The 22,221-nt window shown below is 40.6% G+C and overlaps 3 protein-coding genes across 3 annotated transcripts; all 3 read right to left on the bottom strand.

Annotated features, from left to right (window-relative positions):
* Positions 1 to 232: 232 nt before the first annotated feature.
* Positions 233 to 8,278, bottom strand: LOC133932394 (solute carrier family 22 member 13-like). Its single transcript, XM_062379060.1, has 10 exons — positions 7,901 to 8,278; positions 7,505 to 7,608; positions 6,655 to 6,809; positions 3,320 to 3,491; positions 3,105 to 3,225; positions 2,930 to 3,024; positions 1,271 to 1,485; positions 1,078 to 1,186; positions 767 to 961; positions 233 to 670 (listed from the first exon to the last, which is right to left on the bottom strand). The coding sequence occupies exons 1-10, from the start codon at positions 8,273 to 8,275 to the stop codon at positions 610 to 612; spliced, it is 1,602 nt and encodes a 533-aa protein (XP_062235044.1). The 5' UTR covers positions 8,276 to 8,278; the 3' UTR covers positions 233 to 609.
* A 2,000-nt stretch (positions 8,279 to 10,278) lies between these two features.
* Positions 10,279 to 15,208, bottom strand: LOC133932814 (solute carrier family 22 member 13-like). Its single transcript, XM_062379670.1, has 10 exons — positions 14,694 to 15,208; positions 14,290 to 14,393; positions 13,997 to 14,151; positions 13,442 to 13,613; positions 13,226 to 13,346; positions 13,051 to 13,145; positions 12,158 to 12,372; positions 11,965 to 12,073; positions 11,672 to 11,866; positions 10,279 to 11,578 (listed from the first exon to the last, which is right to left on the bottom strand). Exons 1-10 carry the CDS (start codon positions 15,066 to 15,068, stop codon positions 11,518 to 11,520), a joined length of 1,602 nt encoding a protein of 533 aa, XP_062235654.1. The 5' UTR covers positions 15,069 to 15,208; the 3' UTR covers positions 10,279 to 11,517.
* A 580-nt stretch (positions 15,209 to 15,788) lies between these two features.
* Positions 15,789 to 20,691, bottom strand: LOC133932832 (solute carrier family 22 member 13-like). The gene is made up of 10 exons (XM_062379699.1): positions 20,300 to 20,691; positions 20,056 to 20,159; positions 19,487 to 19,641; positions 18,804 to 18,975; positions 18,589 to 18,709; positions 18,414 to 18,508; positions 17,178 to 17,392; positions 16,980 to 17,088; positions 16,687 to 16,881; positions 15,789 to 16,591 (listed from the first exon to the last, which is right to left on the bottom strand). Exons 1-10 carry the CDS (start codon positions 20,672 to 20,674, stop codon positions 16,531 to 16,533), a joined length of 1,602 nt encoding a protein of 533 aa, XP_062235683.1. The 5' UTR covers positions 20,675 to 20,691; the 3' UTR covers positions 15,789 to 16,530.
* Positions 20,692 to 22,221: the final 1,530 nt, after the last annotated feature.

The raw sequence follows: 22,221 nt of genomic DNA, 5'->3' as shown, positions 1-22,221 counted from the left end.
AGTTAAGTTAATTGATTACTTTGTTCCGGTTTTAATGACAAGTATAATTGGGTGTCATCCGCATAGCAGTGGAAATTTACCGAGTGTGTCCTGATAATTTTTCTAGTGGAAGCTTATACAATGAGAATAAAATTGGGCCGAGGGAAGAGCCCTGTAGAACACCTTGGTTAACTTTGGTGCGCACACACTCAAGATTAATTTGCTAATTAACTGTTGTAGTCTCTGTAGGATTAATTCTTTTCATATACATTATTTTCCTGGAGAAACTCACACAGCTGATTGGCTTCAACTTTTTCAAGGATTTTAGACAGGAAGGGGAGGTTGGATATTGGGCTGTAGTTGGCTAAAACCTCCAGGTCCAGGGCGGAAATTATGAGAAGGGCTTTGATTACAGCTAGTTTGAATGACTGTGGAACATAACCTGATGATAATGAAAGGTTCAGTAAGGTACTATCAATTAGGGGCAGTTGTTGGTTTAGAACATGAGATTATTTTGGTCAGCTGATCAAGATTGATCTAACACATTACTGTTACTACTGTATCAGTTAAGTGGAAATACTCTACAGTTCCTGATATTATAAACTCTGAAATCAGTATTTCTCATGTGAATTACAATTTTGTGCTCTTTTCTGAATTACATAAAATCTCAGCAGCTCCATTCTCAGGTTCCCTGAAATTGAAAACATTAGCATTATTACACATGATTACTTTGGGTCTTGTTCAAAGAAAAATAAGTATTTTGTTGATAAAAGGTTCAACAACACACCTTGGTTCAGTGTGGTCCTGCAGTTCAACATTGCAGGTTTCAGGCAGTAGTAAACAGAAACCTCCAGCAGTAATGGGGATGGTGCCGTATATTAGCAAGGGGATGGTGTAATGGTACACGTCCAGGAGTCTGACCAGTGGAGCGAGGATTCCCGCAACACGAGCACACATGGCGTTCAGACCTACACCATTCTGCCTACAATTAAACATAATGGGCTCATTGGCTATCTCAAGTAATATAAGTAAAAGAGGAACTGTTTGCCAAAATGACTTATTACCGAATGGAAATTTTACATTTGGGATAATACCTACCTAACAACAGTTGGGTATAGTTCTGCCGTGTAAACATAGACTATGGAGAAAGAGGCAGTTGCTGCAAATTTTCCAAGAACAGCGATGGCTGTTACGACTTGAGGAAGATCTAAAGGATAAACACAGTTCACACGCATTTAAATACATTATCAGGTCAGTTTTGTGTTCCGGACTGTTGTATGTAGCACATTACCTTTTGGGATCACAAGTATTCCAAGACAAGCACAACCTGCAAAGATCAGGACCCCAGTTAGACATATCCTCCTCCCAAAGTGCTGGATGAGTGGTAAAGAGCCCAGACGTGCAGGAACTTCTACCAGACCAAAGATGAACTGCGTGAGGTAGATATCCAGACCAAAGTTGCTGACATTCAGGCTCAGTCCATAGTACACCAGACTAGTTGCAAACCTATAAAGGGGGGGAGGGGGGGGACATGTCTTCAGCGATCACAAGAACGATTTTTGTTTTTTAGAATTAGCGGTTCACTGGGTTGCTGAAGGGGGCTCACTGAAACCCCTAGTGGTCATATCATAAGATGCATTTAGTATCTGTATATGCTATTATAACACATAACTGCCGATGAATTGCAATCTTACTTTTTGCATACTTAAGAGTGCGAGGATCATGGAGGTCACTCCCCAGCTATCCCTGAGGATTCTGAATCATTCCCAAACTAGGTGGAATATGTAATCCCTCCAGCAAGTTCTGGGTCTACCCGAGGGTCTTCTCCCATTTGGGTATGACTGTTAAACCTACAATGTAGCCTAAGTAGCATCAGACAACTTTTTATGGTCTATAATTACTTGTTAAAGTATTGAACTCAAGCCCTTGCATTTTGTCGGAGAGCCAATGCTTGCCTTAAGGCTTATTTAAGCTTAATCGTAGATATTTATGTAGAAACAGTGGCAGTCTTTATTCCCTACTCTGCATTAATTTTTTTCCTGTATTTCTGCACTTTGCACTTCTTCAATCATCATAACCTATTTCACTATGTGCTTGTTTGTTGTTTTCAGAAATATCTGAACATGAAGCCCTAAAGGGGACATATTATGAAATTACACTTTTGTAGTGCTTCTACACGTTAATTTGGGTATCTGGCAAGTCTATCATGCTGTGGTTCCTCTGTCAGAAACTATACGCCAGAGTGCGTTGAATGGGATTACGACCAGAATTGACGTCAGAGTCAGTCTACATGGCATAAGCCCCCCCCCCCCCCCCCCCCCCCCCCCCCCACAGGAGACATGGATCTGGCGGAGCCCGAGCACCTGCTTGCTGGGTGATGTCCTCGGGCTGCTGGCTCCATGTCAGTGGCTCGCTTCTGGTGGACGTGTTGGTGTTTGTTTACAGGTAGCAGCAGCGAGCTAACGCTAGCTTCCGTGTGTGTGTCACCCCCGGTGTCACAGCAGTTTTTGTGGGGCTTTGTTAGAAAATAGCACCGAAACGTGTTCCAGGACCCCCCCGGTCTCCGGCTGCATTGTACCGGTGCTTGGGCGCTCGCTCAGCGGACAGCCTCTCCTGCGATGCCCGGGCGGCGAAGCGGAGGAGGAGGAGGTGGAGGGGCCCGTACAGATTTGCTCCACGCACCCCGAGCTGCACAAACCGGTATCGGTCACCAGCAGCTCGTTGCCGCCTCCATCGCTCGCTTTAAAATAAACTCATACCCGGGGTTTTGAGTGCATTTTGCCGCAAAAGTTGCAGCACTGTTAGCCTCCAGAGCTGTAGCCCCTCCACGATCAGACATTTCATTAAGACCCCAAGGAACCATTTCAACTTGCCATAAAATGGGCATAATATGTCCCCTTTAAAGTTAAAATAAGGCCAATGGGCAGGTTGTGGTTGAAATAACTCTCACCAGAGGAAACTCATTACAAGAGCACGTTTTCTCAGGTAGGAGATCCTGAAGATGTCCAACATGTTTCCTCTTTTGGATGTTCCTGCAGCCTCCAGCTAAAGAATCAAGGTTTATATTTCAGTTAGTCTCTATTTACTTCACTTTATTGTGCTTCATTGTGCTTGAGGCTGCTCACCCTGTCTACCAGGTCTTCTGGGACCTTCCTCCCATTCACCTTAGCTGCCCTGCAGATTTCCTTTATGGCCTCCTTCTTCTTGCCCTGGGTGAGGAGCCAGCGAGCTGACTCTGGAAGAACCCTGGTGGACGTATAGATCTACGATCACAAACTAAACTATATACTTTTATTGTTTTTACAAAAAAGTATTGAATGTGGCACGTGGGGCAACTGACCAGTAAAATATTCCCAGAACAAGGACAAGAGGGCAGAAAAGCACCAGCTGCAGGATCCTCCAGTCACGGATTAGATAGGCAATGCCAGACATCATCATCAGTCCAAGAGGAAATGTAGAGTGGCAGATGATGGTACAGAGAGCAAACTTGGAAGAATCACTCCATTCACCACCTTCAGAGCAGGACAGATGAGACAGAAAAGGCATCATTCACAATTTCCTATTTTATTCTTCTTTTGCACGTGTGTGTGTGTGTGTGTGTTTGTGCAAGTTATCATTTACTTCTGAAACAATGTTTTGCAATGTCACTTCAAACACTGCTCATACTTTCAGTTAAAAGTGATCAGGTGAATAGATAAACAAACGTCCCAGGGGTTTGTTTCATTGTACTTATATAATACATATATTATGTTGGGCCATGTTTTTTGTGCAAACCAAAGGCCTCCTCTACGGCCTACATGTGTGGTCAAAACTTGAAACAAGCATGCCGCATGTCTGGAGCGAACTCAATCTCCCAAGATGCCACAGGTTCTATTGTTCTGAAAAACCAAGGAACTCAGTCTCCCAGGGGGCAACAGGCTCCTTTTGGTGTGAGAAGCCACAAAATTCAACTCCTATTGGTCACTCTGGCCACATGACCTGTGGGTCACCGGGCCAATATAAGGAAAGGTCTCCTCCAACTCTCCCCTCTTCCCATCCACCCACAACTCTTCAAGGACAGCAGGCGGCCAGCTCTCTTCTCCTGCATTCGTCAAAGGGTGGGCCGGGCTGCTCCAGCTTTCTTCCCTACCCAACCAACAACCGGAGGTCAGAAGTGCAGCTTTCCAACTCATCTTCTCAAGGAAACCTCTCAAATCAAGCTTTTCCAAACTCCTAGCAGCGACTCAATGTCCTGTAGGTAAGATTCAACAAGCAAGAGCATCACAGCTCAACAGAACCGCTAAAGGCCAAATTATAGTCGGGTTGCACGCACGCACACATGCACGCAAGACATGCAACACGCCCCTTTCGTGCCCTCTGCGGGCTTGCGTGCGTCCGCCAATTTTTCTAACCACACGACAAAACGACGCGAGCCTCACGCAGCCCGCAAGGCTTGTGATTGTTCTGCTTACTACATCCCGTCCGGAGTCTAGTTTCCGGTTTCACAACAACACTGAATTGCAAACTGGACAGCAACATCTTTTCCCTCTCCCTCGTACTTGTAACATAATCTGGTCTTAATTATTATACCAGACTAAGCTTATTCGATTCTGTGTGTGTTTATATGTTTGATATATGCTGTGGTATTGTGGTTATAAGTTATTTGAAAGTAATTGTTAGTTAGGCCCTTCACAGGCTTCCTTTGTAGGTCTCTCTGACTCTGGCATTCTCTGATTTAACATCTACACAGACACACGCATAGTCTTCACCTTACTTATCTCCTCCCCCACTTCAGAAGAAGGGGTGGGGGGGCTGTTAACATTAGTGGGCCAAAACACAATTTTTTTGAAGCACGCTGACGAAGGTGTGATCTTTGGCCAGCCATTTTTTGGAAGCAACCTAATTTACATTCACACACACACACACATCATTGTTTAGTTAGTACGTTTGTTTAGTAATTTGACCTTCACTGTTCATTATATAATCTTGGATAGCAAATAGATTTCTAATTGAAAGCATGCTGAGGAAGGTGTGAGCTTTAATTAAGCCACCATCTTTGGAAGCACACTGACTTACATAGGCACACACACTCACACACAAATCTTTTTTTAGTTAGTACGTTTGTTAGTAATTTAGGTTTTTATTAGTGCTGTCAAAAGATTAAAATATTTAATCGCGATTAATCATATTTATGTCATAGCTAACTCAAAATTAATCGCGATTAATCGCAAATTTGTATCTATTCTAAATGTCCCTTCATTTATTTTCCCCCATCATTTTTGGTGTTTTTTAATGCTCTATCAACATGGACAAGTGGATTGGCTTGCTTTATGCAAATGTTTTATTTTATTGAAAAACAACATTGCCAAACAGGGCGCTACAAAATAAAATTATAAAGTGCACATTTCAGGTTAACAAGGACTCCGCCTATAGTGCAGTTAAACCATGGCTTAATATTTTCTTTTTTTCAAGTTTGCTGTGACAATAGCAGTCAGGCCTCTCAAACAGACAAGCAACAAAAAAATATATATATTTTAGTTGGCGAAATATTAAAACAAAAAGCAAGAGCAGGTCAGACTGGAGGTGAACACAGATACTGAAGCTCGACAGAAACCAACTGCAGCTTCTGCTCTGATCAAGAAGCTGGGGCACTGATCTCTGATCAGCTGAAACCAGAGAAACTCTGTGTTTTCACTGTTACTTTCTATAGTTAAGAATCAGTCAGTCACTGAGCCCTGATCTCACTGTGTCTCTCTGAGGGAGTGCGCGGGGGCAGGGGGCGGGGCTACGGTGTGCTATCTGGAACCACACAAACACACACAGATGCACACACACACACACACTCGCCCGCTCCTTGTACTTCATGACGGCCTGATACGATGTTTTAAAAAATTATTGTGACTTAGTCAACCACCAACATGCAAAAGCTTGTCACATGGCGAAAGCGTGAGAGTTGGCAGCTCTGGGTTAATCTCGCCATAAAAAAATTAACGGCGTTAAAATGGGTTTGCGTTAACGCCGTTAATAACGCATTAAACTGACAGCACTAGTTTTTATACTTCATTATATTCATAATAAATGTTTTCTTTCACAAATGTTCTTTAATTAATGTTACATAAGTGCATTTTGCCAACCTATATACTGTCAAGAATAATCTTTAAAGTTATTGAGATTTCTAATTGAACTAGATCTAAATGAGACTGATCTTTATCAATAAATTTGCTATCTTTTCCCTTCCTTCGAAGGGTGGTGACCCGAGACAACTTTGACCTATTAAAGTTATGATATAATATTAATATTTTAAATATTAATATTTTATATTTTATTTGATAACCAAATATAATGAATGCCTAAAGGCACACCACTCTATGGTATCACTTTTTAAGCACTATTGCATAACAATTACAACAATTTTATACATACATCTTCATGTGTTCTGAGGATTAAGACAGTCGCCTCAGAAATTACTGCTCTTTGCACACCAGCACTAATGCAGTCTACCTGTACATTGATTTTTAGAATTTAGATGTGGTGTTCATCAGATCAGTGGATTAAAGCCACCATTTCTTAGTTTTCAAAAGTATTTGACTGGTCCTGTGGGGTAGAGGTACCAGAAATTACAAAATACAATGATTTTAGTGTTAGTGACTCTGAAGTTTCAAGACATTCAGTTTCTGTTTTTAACATTGTACCCACCTATGACAAATGCATTAGTAATGATGCCAGAAATTGAGATGCCACTTAAGAATTTGATAACGATGTAGACATAGATGTTGGGTGAGAAAGCAGCAGCGACACCACACAGCAGTAGCTGAAGGAGCGAGAGGAGGACCACGAAGCGTCGACCAAACCTACACAAAAAGAATAATAAAGAGCTGTTATTTCTACGGTTATGTGGAAGTAGATGGTCCCAGGAGCAGAGGTATTTAAGAAAAAGAGTATTTAATATTGAATTAATTTTAACACAAAAATAAACACTAAAAGAGTGGAAAAACTGGAAAGACATGAACAAGAGGACAAAAACACAAGGAAGCTTACAAGAGGCTCAGGAGATCAGGACAGGGCAGGAACGCAGGAAAGGACAGCACCATGTAACACAGACAAGAACGACAAGAGGAACCAGAACAAGAAAAGCAAGAGCACAAGAACAATCCGACAAGGACAGAGGGAAGGACAGAGGCTTATATACCCAGAGGGAAGGCAGGGGCAGTTAAACACAGGTGTAACACATGACGACTGGGGAAGAAAATCAGCGACAGGAAGTGAAGACAGAAACAACACACAAGGAACAGAGACTACAAAATAAAGCAGGAAGCAGAAACACAGAGTGCAAACATGCAAACAACTCACACATAAACAACTTACAGAATTTAGCCTGACAATTATTACCTAAATTGCCAGACTGTTACAGTTATACATTATTTTCCAACATGAACTCTCCCATCTCAGCTGCACATCTTCAAGCAGGTCTCGAAAGACAGCGCGGAAAAAGTTTGAATCCCCAGTCAGGTTTCATTTGCAATTCATTTCCAATTTGGAATGGTACCTGTCAGCCATCAGCCCAAACACCAACGCTCCAACCAGGAGACCGGCCATGTATATGGACTGTGAAACCTCAATGAGACTGCTCCTGTCACACACCAGATCAAACTGAAAACAGAAAATAGTATAAAAGTGGAAATGTTAACTTGGAACTTTGTGGTGACTCCATCATCAACTTTCTCAAGATACAGAGATTTTTAGGTTTTTAAATCTGCATGGTAGTAGTCTGTCCAATATTGCATAGGTATAACAAATCAGTTTATTATTTTTACATTACCAAATGATTATAATTCTGTCTGTCTATCTTGCACAGTACTTCACACACTAGCTTATTCTAAATTAATTATTACAAGTAATATATATATCGTTTTGTTCTGGAGTGTAAACAAGTTTCTCTTACATCTGTCACGATGCTGGAGGCACCTTTGGGTGTCTCGTAATCTGATCCATGTATGCATCCTGTTGTTGTGTTAATCCCAAATGCTTCAATCTTTTCCAAATCCCAATCCACAGGGGTGAACATTTCACAGCTCTCATACTTTCCATCTTTGTTCACAGGGATGGTGAGATTTATCTGTCTCTCCACAGTCAGATTGGGTCCTCGGTCCAAGATCCAGTCAGTGTCACAGTGATGAGGGAAGTTCATGCCTGTAAACACTTGTCCAATCACATCAAAAGCAACGAAAATGCTGGGAATACATAATGCAGCGGCTAAACGCTTCTGAAATAAACCAAACTCTCCGATCTCCTTCAGGATCTGCCCAAAGCTGCTCATATTGTCGACTGTACGTGCTCAGAGTGAGGCGTCGGATTTGTCCAGAGTCTCATCCTGAAAGTTAATGTTTAAACTGACAATCACATTGTTTTATGGTCTGTCAGGTTCATGTCATGTAAGGATCATTCAGGCATAATTCAAGCTGTTGTACAGCTGACCAGATCTATAATAATAAGTAAGACCTGAACTGTTGTACCTTTGGTAATGTAGAAGAATCACACGGAAACTGGATGCCAGGTTGTTGTTTTTTTAATCCTGATGAGATTCCAGTTCTCTGCACCCTATTTTGGACTTAAGTTTCCCTGCCTCTTACCAGTTTTAAATGGCTCTTCTTGGACTGTCATTTCATGAATGATATGCTAGACTGGGAGTAAAGTTTATACTTTTATCTCAAACTTTGGCCCTCTGTTTGATCTTTGCACGTGAGTCTGAATAGTGTGACAGAACTTCAAAAACCAACAAGAAATCTGAGTTTTGTCATTTTATTAATAGTTTGGAAGTTAAACATGAAACATTATTGCAATTCAAAATGATTTGGTCAAAGTTTTAAAGTTATATTTTTTTTTATGTTCAATCAAATTGTATTCGTATAGCCCATTCACAAATCACAATTTGTCTCATAGGGCTTTGACAAGCTGTGCACTAAACCCTAAACAAGTGAAGTGAAAAACTAATAAAAAAAAATTAGAACGTGGAAACCTCATAGAGAGCCACATGTGTGGGATCCCTCTCCAAGGAAGGACAGAAGTCTGGATGTAACAAAGGGGTGGACTACTTTTTCTGCATCTTTTTGAGAAACAACATATCTTATTTTTTAGATATTAAGCAAGTGAAGAAGGCGGTCCTAGAAATAAGTTTTAACGAGCATTTAAGGACAAATCGGGATCGAAGATCGCTCCCAAGTTCCTGATTGTTTCATTGGAAGCATAGGCAATGTCGTCCAGTGCAGCTATATCATTAGATAATGTATCTCTACAGTGTTTAGGGCCAAGTATTAGAACCTCTGTTATATCTGAGTTTAAATAGAGAAAATTGTGGGTCATCCAGGTTATTAAGTCCTTGAGACATGCTTGGAGTTAAGTGAATTAATTACATTGATCAGCTTTTAATGACAAGTATAACTGGGTGTCATCCGCATAGCAGTGGAGATTTACCGAGTGTGTCCCGATCATTTTTCCTAATGGAAGCTCATACAATGAGAATAAAATTTGGCTGAGCACAGAGCCCTATGGAACACCTTGGTTAACTTAATTGCGCACAGACTCATCATTAATTTGGACGAATGGAATTTATCTGAGAGATATGATTTAAACCAGTTCAGGGCGGTTCCTTTAATGCTAATTAACTGTTGTAGTCTCTGTAATAAGATGTGATGGAAAATCGTGTCGAATGCTGCACTAAGATCTAACAGAACGACGACAGACACAAAGCCCTGATCAGAAGCTATTGGAGGGTCATAAGTGACTTTTGCTTAGGCTGTCTCAGTGCTGTGATTAACTCTATACCCCAACTGAAAGTTTTCATATATATTACTTTCCTTGAGAAATTCACACAGCTGATTGGCTACAACTTTTTCAAGGATTTTAGACAGGAAGGGGAGTGTTGTGCAATAATGCTTTAAAAGTGATACCATAAAATGGTGTTCCTTTCGGCATTCAATAAATTTGGTTATCAAAATAAAATATAAAACAATAATATTTTAAATATTTAATCATAACTTTAATTGGTTAAAGTTACCTCGGGGCACCACCCTTCAAAAGAAGGGAAAGGATAGCCAATTTATTGATTAAGAACAGTCTCATTTAAATCTAGCTCTATTAGAAATCTCAATAACTATTAAAAATTATATAAGGAACAGTGCAGGTTATGGAGTTCTTGACAGTATATAGGTTGGCAAAATGAACTTATGCAACATTAATGAAAGAACATTTGTGAAAGAAAACAATTATTATGAATATAATAAAGTATAATAACACAAATTACTAGCAAACGTACTAACTAAACAAAGATGTGTGTGTGAGTGTGTGTGCCTATGTAAGTCAGTGTGCTTCCAAAATTTGTGGCTTAATTAAAAGCTCACAGCTTCCTCAGCATGCTTTCAAGATGGTCACTGGCCACCCGAAAATTTGCATCCCCCCCCTTTCTTCTGAAGTTGCTTTACGACCGATAGCAGGTGAAGTGCTTGTATCTGTGTTGGTGCTAAATCAGACAAAACGGGTAGACTGAAATGCAATGAAAGACCATGAAGAGCATTACAAACTAACCTTACTTTCGAATTACTTATAACCCAAAATGTCAAACACGTATCAAACTCATAGACATCACACAGAATTGAATAAACAGTATTGCTTAGCCTATTATAAGTATTAAGCCTAGTATGTTACCAGTCCTTAGAAGGGGAGAAATGAAGTTGCTGTGCAGTTACCCTCTGTCCTGCCGGTTGTGTGAAGTCTTCTGGCTTTGTGTGGTTAAGTTCTCGCAGTTCTGTTGAGCTGTGGGACTCTCTTGCTTGTTGAATCCTACCTGTAGGACATTGAGTCGCTGCTAGGAGTTTGGAAGAACTTGATTTGAGAGGAGGTTTCCTTGAGAAGATGAGCTGGGAGCTAGACTTTTACGCTCCTCTCGTAGATTTGGATGCGAAGAGAAGATGCCAGGCTCCCCCCTCTGCGGTGCAGGAGAAGAAAGGCCGGCAGCCTTCTCCTGGGAAGGTTGATGGAAAGAGATTGAGGAGAGGGAGATCCGTCCTTATATTGGCCCGGTGTCCTCACAGGTCATGGGGCCAGAGTGATCAATTGGAGTTGACCCTGTTGGCTTTTTCACACCTCTGGGTGAAACTGTCCGGAACAAAAGGACTGCTACATCCTGGGAGATGAGTTCTTGGCTTCCTGATAGTTCTCCTGAACAAAGGGACCATGTTGGTTTTCAGGCCTTCTCTACACATATAGGCCTAAGCGTGGGCCTTTAGTTTCACGGAGACATTGTCCCAACAGGAGCTTGGACATCGGTCTGTAGTTGGCTAAAACCTCCGGGTCCAGGGCGGATTTCATGAGAAGGGGTTTGATTACAGCTAGTTTAAAGGAATGGGATCTAAGATACAAGTTGTTCGTTTAAGAACATGAGATTATTTTGTTCAGCTAATCAAGGTTGATCTGGGCAATTACTGTTACTACTGTATCAGTTAAGTGGAAACACGTTACTGTTCCTGATATTATAGACTCTGAAATCTGTTTTGCTCATTTGAATTACAATTTTGTGCTCTTTTCTAAATAACATAACATCTCAGCAGTTCCATTGTCAGGTTCCCTGAAAATGAAAACAAGATCATTATTACACACAATTAATTTGGTCTTGTTCTACGAAAAATACGTTTTTTTTTCTTGATAAAAGGTTCATCACCTTGGTTCAGTGTGGTCCTGCAGTTCAACATTGCAGGTTTCAGGCAGTAGTAAACAGAAACCTCCAGCAGCAATGGTGATGGTGCCGTATATTAGCATGGAGATGGTGTAATGGTAGACGTCCAGGAGTCTGACCAGTGGAGCCAGGATACCCCCCACACAACTACACATGGTGCTTAGACCTACACCATTCTGCCTACCAGTAAAGATCATGGTCGTCTTAAGTAATAAAAGCAAAAGAGGCAATTTGACATAATACTGGATTTAAAATTTTACATTTGGGACAATACCTACCTCACAACGGTCGGGTATAGTTCTGCCGTGTAAACATAGACTATCGAGAAAGAGGCAGTTACTGCAAATTTTCCAAGAACAGCGATGGCTGTTACGACTTGAGGAAGATCTAAAGGATAAACACATTTCACACGCATATGAATTACATGATCTGGTCATTATATGTTCCAGACTGTTGAGTACAACACATTACCTTTTGGAATCACAAGTGTCCCAAGACAAGCACATCCTGCAAAGATCAGCACCCCAGATTGACATATCCTCCTCCCAAAGTGCTGGATGAATGGTAAAGTGCCCAGATATGCAGGAATTTCTACGAGACCAAAGATGAACTGCGTGAGGTAGATATCCAGACCAAAGTTGCCGACATTCAGGCTCAGTCCATAGTACATCAGATTAGTTGCAAACCTATCAAGGGGGGGGGGGGATACATGTATTCAGCGATCACGAGTTTTATTAGCATTAGTGGTTCACTGGGTTGCTGCAGGGGTCTCACTGAAACCCCTAATTTCCATAGTAAAGATGCATTAAGTGACAGTATCTGTATTTGTCATAATAAAACAGAACTTCTGATGAATTGCAATCATACTTTTTGCAAACTTACGAGTGCTAGGATCATGGAGGTAACTTGCCAAATAAAGTATTCCAGACATTCCTCTTCCCAGCCACACTTCCCAGTTATTCCTGAGGATTCTAAGTAATTCCCAGGCTAGGTGGAATATGTAATCCCTCCAGCGAGTTCTGGGGCTACCCGAGGGTCTTCCCCATTTGGGTATGCCTGGTAAACCTACGACGTAAGGTGCCCAAGAAGCATTAAACAACTTTTTGTGGACTTTAATTTACTTGTAAAAGTATTGAAAATCAAGCCATTGCATTTTGTCGGAGAGCCAATGCTTCCCTTAAGGCCTATTTAAGCTTAATCGTAGATATTTATGTAGAAACAGTGAGAGTCTTTGTAATGTTGTTAATGTTGTCCGTATTTGTGAACACCATCAACATGCTTGTCGTTGTCCGAAATGTCTGAAAATGAAGCCTTAAAATTCAAACAAGGCCAATGAGCAGGTTGTGGTTGAAATAAACTCTCACCAGATGAAGCTCATTACAAGAGCACGTTTTCTCAGGTAGGAGATCCTGAAGATGTCCAACATGTTTCCTCTTTTGGATGTTCCTGCAGCCTCAAGCTAAACAATCAAGGTTTATATTTCAGTTAGTCTCTATTTACTTCACTTTATTGTGCTTCATTGTGCTTGAGGTATCTCACCCTCTCTTTCAGGTCTTCTGGGACCTTCCTCCCATTCACCTTAGCTGCCCTGCAGATTTCCTTTATGGCCTCCTTCTCCCTGCCCTGGGTGAGGAGCCAGCGAGCTGACTCTGGAAGAATCCTGGTGGACGTATAGATCCACGATCACAAACTGAAATATATATTTTTATTGTTTTTAGAAAAAAAGTATTGAATTTGACACGTGAGGCAACTGACCAGTAAAATAGTCCCAGAACAAGGACAAGAGGGCAGAAGAGCACCAGCTGCAGGATCCTCCAGTCACGGATCAGATAGGCAATGCCAGACATTATCATTAGTCCAAGAGGAAATGTAGATTGGGCGGCGACGGTACAGAGAGCAAACTTGGAAGAATCACTCCATTCTCCACCTTCATAGCAGAAGGACAGATGAGACAGAAAGGCATCATTCACAATTTCCTACTTCTTGCTTCTTTGGCACGTGTGTGTGTGTATTTATGCAAGTTATCATTTACCTATGAACCAATGCTTTTGCAATGTCACTTGAAACACTAAAATGTGATAAGTTGAATAGATAAACAAAAGTCCCAAGGGTTTGTTTCATTGTACTAATTACAAATATTACAACAATCTTATACATATATCTTCATGTGTTCTGAGGATCAAGACAGTCGCCACAGAAAGTACTGCTCTTTGCACACTAGCACTAATGCAGTCTACCTTTACGTTGATATTTAGTGACTCTGATGAAGTATCAAGGCATTCAGCTTCTGTTTTTTAACATTGTACCCACCTATGACAAATGCATTTGCACCGATGCCAGAATTTGACATGCCACCTAAGAATCTGATAACGATGTAGACATAGATGTTGGGTGAGAAAGCAGCAGCGACAGTACACAGCAGTAGCTGAAGAAAGGAGAGGAGGACCACGAAGCGTCGACCAAACCTACACAAAAAGAAATAATAATAAAGAGCTGTTATACATTTTCTTCAAACATGAACTCTCCCATCCCTGCTGCACCTCTTCAAGCAGCACTACCCAGTCAGGTTTCAGTTGCAATTCATTTCTAATTTCAAATGGTACCTGTCAGCCATTAGCCCAAACACCAACGCTCCAACCAGGAGACCAACCATGAATATAGACTGTGAAACCTCAATGAGACTGCTCCTGTCACAAACCAGATCAAACTGAAAACAGAAAACAGTATAAAAGTGGACATGATAACTTGGACCTTTGCATCAGTGGTGACTCCAATATCAACTCTATCTAGATACAGAGATTGTTAGGTTTTTTAAATCTGCACGGTATGAGTCTGTCCAAATATATTGCATAGGTATAAATCAGTTTTATTATTTTTAAATCACCCAACGATTATAATTCTGTCTGCCTATCTTGCACAGTTCTTCACACTCTAGCTTATTCTAAATCAATAAGTACAAGTCATATATATATTGTTTTGTTCTGAAGTGTGAACAAGTTTCTCTTACATCTGTCACGATGCTGGAGGCACCTTTGGGTGTCTCATAATCTGATCCATTTATGCATCCTGTTGTTGTGTTAATCCCAAATGCTTCAATCTTTTCCAAATCCCAATCCACAGGTGTGAACATTTCACAGCTCTCATACGTTTCATCTTTGTTCACAGGGATGGTGAGATTTATCTGTCTCTCCACAGTCAGGTTGGGTCCTCGGTCCAAGATCCAGTCAGTGTTACAGTGATGAGGGAAGTTCATGCCTGTAAACACTTGTCCAATCGCATCAAATGCAACGAAAATGCCGGGAATACATAGCACAGCGACTAAACGCTTCTGAAATAAACCAAACTCTCCGATCTCCTTCAAGATCTGCCCGAAGCTGCTCATATTGTCGACTGTACGTCCTCAGAATGCATCGTCAGAAATGTCCAGAGTTTCATCCTGCAAGTTAATGTTTAAACTGACAATCACATTGTTTTTATGATCTGTCAGGTTCATGTGTCATGTAAGGATCCTTCAGGCATAATTCCAGCTGTTGTGCAGCTGTCCAGATCTGTGGCTTAGACCTGGTGTTTACTACAAAACCTGAACTTTTGTCCCTTTATTAATGTCCTCTCTTTGATCAGCAAAATGTATGAGCAGGGTAGAAGAGCTCAACATATTGTGGGAGGAAGAGGATAGTGTGTACTATGATCACATGACTTTCTGCCAACAGATACTGTAAGAGTGATTCTTTTTACGACTTAATGTGTGTCATAATGCCCCACATTGTATAATAACAGGCAAGTATTTATGTTTGATCCAATCAGATGAAAACAAATCTACATGAGCTTTCCATTTGATCAATTTCTAAAGTGGAACTTCTGTATAATCATATATGATTCCAGTTCTCTGAGGCGTATTTTGGACATGAGTTTCCCTGCCTCTTACCAGTTTTACATTGCTCTTCTTGGACTGTCATTTCACGTATGATTAGCTGGACTGGGAGTAAAGGTTAAACTTTTATCTCAAACTTTGGCCCCCAGTGTGTTCTCTGCATGTGCGTCTGATTAGTGTGACAGAACTTCAAAAAGAAACAGTTAAACCGAGTTTCAACAGATGTTTTAGTTTGGAAGTAGAACATGAAACATTAGTACAATTCAACATGATTCGACTAAGTTTTAATCAATCATCAATCAAATTTTATTGGTGTAACCCATTCACAAATCACATGTTGTGTCATAGGGCTTGAACAAGGTGTGACATCCTCTGCATTTAACCCTCAACAAGTGTAATGAAAAGCTACTAAAAAACCTTAAACAGGGTAAAAACAACATGGAAACCTCAGAGACAGCCACATGTGAGGGATCGCTCTACCAGGAAGGACAGAAGTCTGTATGTAACAAATGCGTGGAGTCTTTTTCTGCATCTTTTTGTGGAAGAATATATCTTATTTTTTAGATATTAAGCAAGTGAAGAAGGGAGTCCTAGACATAAGTTTAAGTGAGAATTAAAGGACATATCGGGATCGAAGATCACTCCCAAGTTCCTGACTGCTTCATTTGAAGCAAGGGCAATGTTGTCTTGTGCAGCTATATCATTAGATAATTTATGTCTAAAGTAACATATCCTGATGATAATGACAGGTCGATTATGTTCAGTAAAGTACTATCAGCTAGGTGCAGAATTTCTTTAAATAATTTTGTAGGGATGGGATCTTAGATACAAGTTATTTGTTTAGAACCTGAGATTATTTTGGTCACCTGATCAAGGTTGATCTGACAAATTACTGTTACCACTGTATTAGTTAAGTGGAAACATGCTACTGTTCCTGATATTATAGACTCTGATCCTGGTTTGCTCATGTGAATTACAATTCTGTGCTCTTTTCTAAATTACATGAAATCTCAGCAGATCCATTCTCAGGTTCCCTGAAATTGAAAACAAGAGCATTATTACACACAATTAATTTGGTCTTGTTCAATGAAAAACAAGTATTTTCTTGATAAAAGGTTCATCAATTCACCTTGGTTCAGTGTGGTCCTGCAGTTCAACATTGCAGGTTTCAGGCAGCAGTAAACAGAAACCTCCAGCAGCAATGGTGATGGTGCCGTATATTAGCATGGAGATGGTGTAATGGTAGACGTCCAGGAGTCTGACCAGTGGAGCAAGGATACCCCCCACACAACTACACATGGTGCTTAGACCTACACCATTCTGCCTACCAGTAAAGATCATGGTCGTCTTAAGTAATAAAAGCAAAAGAGGCAATATGACATAATATCAGATTTTAAATCTTACATTTTGGACAATACCTACCTCACAACGGTTGGGTATAGTTCTGCGGTGTAAACATAGACTATTGAGAAAGAGGCAGATACTGCAAATTTTCCAAGAACAGCGATGGCTGTTACGACTTGAGGAAGATCTATAGGATAAACACATTTCACACGCATATACTGTAAATTACATTATCCGGTCACTATATGTTCCAGACTGTTGAGTACAACACATTACCTTTTGGAATCACAAGTGTCCCAAGACAAGCACATCCTGCAAAGATCAGCACCCCAGATTGACATATCCTCCTCCCAAAGTGCTGGATGAATGGTAAAGTGCCCAGATATGCAGGAATTTCTACGAGACCAAAGATGAACTGCGTGAGGTAGATATCCAGACCAAAGTTGCCGACATTCAGGCTCAGTCCGTAGTACATCAGATTAGTTGCAAACCTATCAAGGGGGGGGTGAGGGGGGGGGGGGGGACATTTCTTCAGAGATAACAACAATTTCTTTGGTTTATTTGAATTAGTGGTTCAGTGGGTTGCTGCAGCGGGCTCATTTAAACCCCTATTGGCCATGGCATAAGATGCATGTAGTGACAGTATCTGTAATTGTTATAATAAAACAGAACATCTGTTGCAATCTAACTTTTGCAAACTTACGCGGGCTAGGATCATGGAAGTAACTTGTCAAATAAAGTATTCCAGACATCCATCTTCACAGCCACACTCGCCAGCTATTCCTGAGGATTCTGAGTCATTCCCAGTCTAGTTGGAATATGAAATCCCTCCAGCGAGTTCTGGGTCTACCCGAGGATCTTCTCCCATTTGGGTATACCTGGTACACCTATGACGTACATATCCGTCGTTGTCTGATGCTAAGAAGAATCAGACAACTTTTTATGGTCTTTGATTTACTTGTAAAAGTATTGAAAATCAAGCCCTTGCATTTTGTCAGACAGCCAATGCTTCCCTATAGGCTTATTTAAACTTAATCGTAGATATTTATAAAGAAGCAGTGGGAGTCTGCTTCTTTCTACGTGCATTTTGTCCGTATTTGTGCACTTCTTCCGTCATATTTATTTATAAAGAAGCAGTGGGAGTCTGCTTCTTTCTACGTGCATTTTGTCCGTATTTGTGAACTTCTTCCGTCATTACATTACATAACATGTCATTTGATGAGCTGACGCTTTTGTCCAAAGCGACTTACAATTAGTACACTCAACATTCATGAGGGGCCATTTAGGGGTTCAGTATCTTGCCAAGGACACTTCGGCATGCAGATTGGAGAGAGTGGGGTTTGAACCGGCAACCTTCTTGTCGAAGAACCACCACTCTAACCACTAGGCCACACCGCCCCCTCATAACCTATTTCACCATCGACATTCTTGTCGATGGTGAAATGTCTGAAAATGAAGCCTTAAAGTTCAAACAAGGCCAATGGGCAGGTTGTGTTTGAAATTAACTCTCACCAGATGAAGCTCATTACAAGAGCACGTTTTCTCAGATAGGAGATCCTGAAGATGTCCAACATGTTTCCTGTTTTGGATGTTCCTGCAGCCTCCAGCTTAAGAATCAAGGTTTATATTTCAGTTAGTCTCTATTTACTTCAGTTTATTGGGCTTCATTGTGCTTGAGTTTACTCACCCTCTCTATCAGGTCTTCTGGGACCTTCCTCCCATTCACCTTAGCTGCCCTGCAGATTTCCTTTATGGCCTCCTTCTTCTTGCCCTGGGTGAGGAGCCAGCGAGCTGACTCTGGAAGAACCCTGGTGGACGTATAGATCCACGATCACAAACTAAAATATATACTTTATTGTTTTTAGAAAGCAAGTAATGAATGTGGCATGTGAGGCAACTGACCAGTAAAATAGTCCCAGAACAAGGACAAGAGGGCAGAAGAGCACCAGCTGCAGGATCCTCCAGTCATGGATCAGATAGGCAATGCCAGACATTATCATCAGTCCAAGAGGAAATGAAGAGTGGGCGGCGACGGTACAGAGAGCAAACTTGGAAGAATCACTCCATTCTCCACCTTCAGAGCAGAAGGACAGATGAGACAGAAAAGGCATCATTCACAATTTCCTTTTTTATGCTTCTTTTGCACGATTGTTTGTGTGTTTGTGCAAGTTATCATTTACCTATGAACCAATGCTTTTGCAATGTCACTTGAAACACTAAAATGTGATAAGTTGAATAGATAAACAAAAGTCCCAGGGGTTTGTTTCATTGTACTAATTACATATATTACAACAATTCTATACATATGATATCTTCATGTGTTCTGAGGATCAAGACAGTTGCCACAGAAATTACTGTTCTTTGCACACCAGCACTAATGCAGTCTACCTACATTGATATTTATACTTTTTGTTGTGGTGTTCATCAGATCAGTGGATTAAAGCCAACATTTTTAGAGGTTTCAAAGTATTTGACTGGTCCTGTGGGGTAGAAGTACCAGACATTACAAAATACAATGATTTTAGTGTTAGTGACTCTGATGAAGTTTTAAGACATTCAGTTTATTTTTTTAACGTTGTACCCACCTATGACAAATGCATTTGCACCGATGCCAGAATTTGACATGCCACCTAAGAATCTGATAACGATGTAGACATAGATGTTGGGTGAGAAAGCACCAACAACACCACACAGCAGTAGCTGAAGGAGCGAGAGGAGGACCACGAAGCGTCGACCAAACCTACACAAAAAGAAATAATAATAAAGAGCTGTTACACATTTTTTTCAAACATGAACTCTCCCATCCCTGCTGCACATCTTCAAGCAGCGTACTGTTTCCCCTGCTACCATTGGGGAGGAGATTCAGAAACATCCGTACCAGGACAACAAGGCTTCTGAACAGCTTCCTACCACAGGCTGTGAGGATCATAAACTGCTTAATGATATTTATTTTGATGTAATTTTCAATCTTTTTTGTTGTAGTACCGTATTTAAGAATCTCTGGATAAACAAGGGGATTAGGTGCAGATGTACAGTGTAGAGTAAATACATCATGGAATAAAATCTAATTTAAAAGGTTTCCAAACACAGCCCTGACACAGTTTGAATCTCTGTCAGGTTTCAGTTGCAATTCATTTCCAATTTCAAATGGTACCTGTCAGCCATCAGCCCAAACACCAACGCTCCAACCAGGAGACCGACCATGAATATGGACTGTGAAACCTCAATGAGACTGCTCCTGTCACAAACCAGATCAAACTGAAAACAGAAAATAGTATAAAGGTAGATATGTTAACTTGGACATTTGCATCAGTGGTCACCACATCATCAACTCTATCTAGATACAGAGATTGTTTGGGTTTTAAATCTGCACTGTGGTGTAAAAAAGTTTCTCTTACATCTGTCACGATGCTGGAGGCCCCTTTGGGTGTCTCGTAATCTGATCCATTTATGCATCCTGTTGTTGTGTTAATCCCAAATGCTTCAATCTTTTCCAAATCCCAATCCACAGGTGTGAACATTTCACAGCTCTCATACTTTCCATCTTTGTTCACAGGGATGGTGAGATTTATCTGTCTCTCCACAGTCAGGTTGGGTCCTCGGTCCAAGATCCAGTCAGTGTTACAGTGATGAGGGAAGTTCATGCCTGTAAACACTTGTCCAATCGCATCAAATGCAACAAAAATGTTGGGAATACATAGCACAGCGACTAAACGCTTCTGAAATAAACCAAACTCTCCAATCTCCTTCAGGATCTGCCCGAAGCTGCTCATATTGTCGACTGTACGTCCTCAGAGTGCAGCGTCGGAAATATCCAGAGTTTTATGCTGAAAGTTAATGTTTAAACTGAAAATCACATTGTTTTTATGATCTGTCATAATGTCATGATAATAAAAATGTGTCATAATGCCGCACATTGTGTAATACACGCAATCATTCCTGTTTGATCCAATCAGATGAAATCAAATCTACATTAGCTTTCCATTTGATCAATTTCTAAAGTGGAACTTCAGTATAATCATATATGATTCCAGTTCTCTGAGGCGTATTTTGGACTTGAGTTTTCCTGCCTCTTACCAGTTTTTACATGGCTCTTCTTGGACTGTCATTTAATGTATGATTAACTGGACTGGGAGTAAAGTTGATACTTTTTATCTCAATCTTTTCCCTTTTGTGTGTTCTTTGCACGTGAGTTTGAATAGTGTGACAGAACTTAAAAAACCAACAATAAAACTGAGTATCGATAGAATATTAATAGTTTGGAAGTAAAACATGAAACATTAGTACAATTCAACATGATTCGGTCAAAGTTTTTAAGTTATGTCTTTGATTCAATGGTTTACTCAATCAATCGATCAATCAATCAAATTGCATTTGTATTGCCCATATTAACAAATCACATATTGTCTGATAGGGCTTTGACATTACGAGACATCTTTGGGTGTATGTATGTAATCTGATACATTTATGCATCCTGTTGTTGTGTTAATCCAAATGCTTCAATCTTTTCCAAATCCCAATCCACAGGTGTGAACATTTCACAGCTCTCATACGTTGCATCTTTGTTCAAAGGGATGGTGAGATTTATCTGACTCTCCACAGTCAGGTTTGTTCCTCGATCCAAGATCCAGTCCGTGTTACAGTGATGAGGGAAGTTCATGCCTGTAAACACTTGTCCAATCGCATCAAATGCAACGAAAATGCCGGGAATACATAACACAGCGACTAAACGCTTCTGAAATAAACCAAACTCTCCGATCTCCTTCAGGATCAGCACGAAGCTGCTCATATTGTCGACTGTACGTCCTCAGAATGCATCGTCGGAAATGTTCAGAGTTTCATCCTGCAAGTTAATGTTTAAACTGACAATCACATTGTTTTCATGATCTGTCAGGTTCATGTGTCATGTAAGGATCCTTCAGGCATAAGTCCAGCTGTTGTGCAGCTGTCCAGATCTGTGGCTTGGACCTGGTGTTTACACTAAGACCTGAACTTTTGTCCCTTTATTAATGTCCTCTCTTTGATAAACAAAATGTATGAGCAGGGTAGAAGAGCTCAACATATTGTGGGAGGAAGAAGACGTGTACGAGGAAGTGTGTACCATGATCACATGACTTTCTGCCAAAAGGCACTTTAAGTATAATTCTCTTTGAAATAATGTGTGTCATAATGCCGCACATTATCTAATAACAGGCAATTATTCATGTTTGATCCCAACAGATTTTTCCTGAGTTCTTGCTCCTGAGATATTCAGGTGTTTTATTAAATTTTATAAATTTAAAAATTTGCATTTTAGGGCCAACATATAAATCAGCTGAAA

This window comes from Platichthys flesus, chromosome 21 (assembly GCF_949316205.1).
Source record: "Platichthys flesus chromosome 21, fPlaFle2.1, whole genome shotgun sequence".
NCBI classification, from domain to species: Eukaryota; Metazoa; Chordata; class Actinopteri; order Pleuronectiformes; family Pleuronectidae; genus Platichthys; species Platichthys flesus.
Note: the sequence above shows the minus strand (reverse complement) of the source record. Positions and strands in the feature narration are given on the sequence as shown.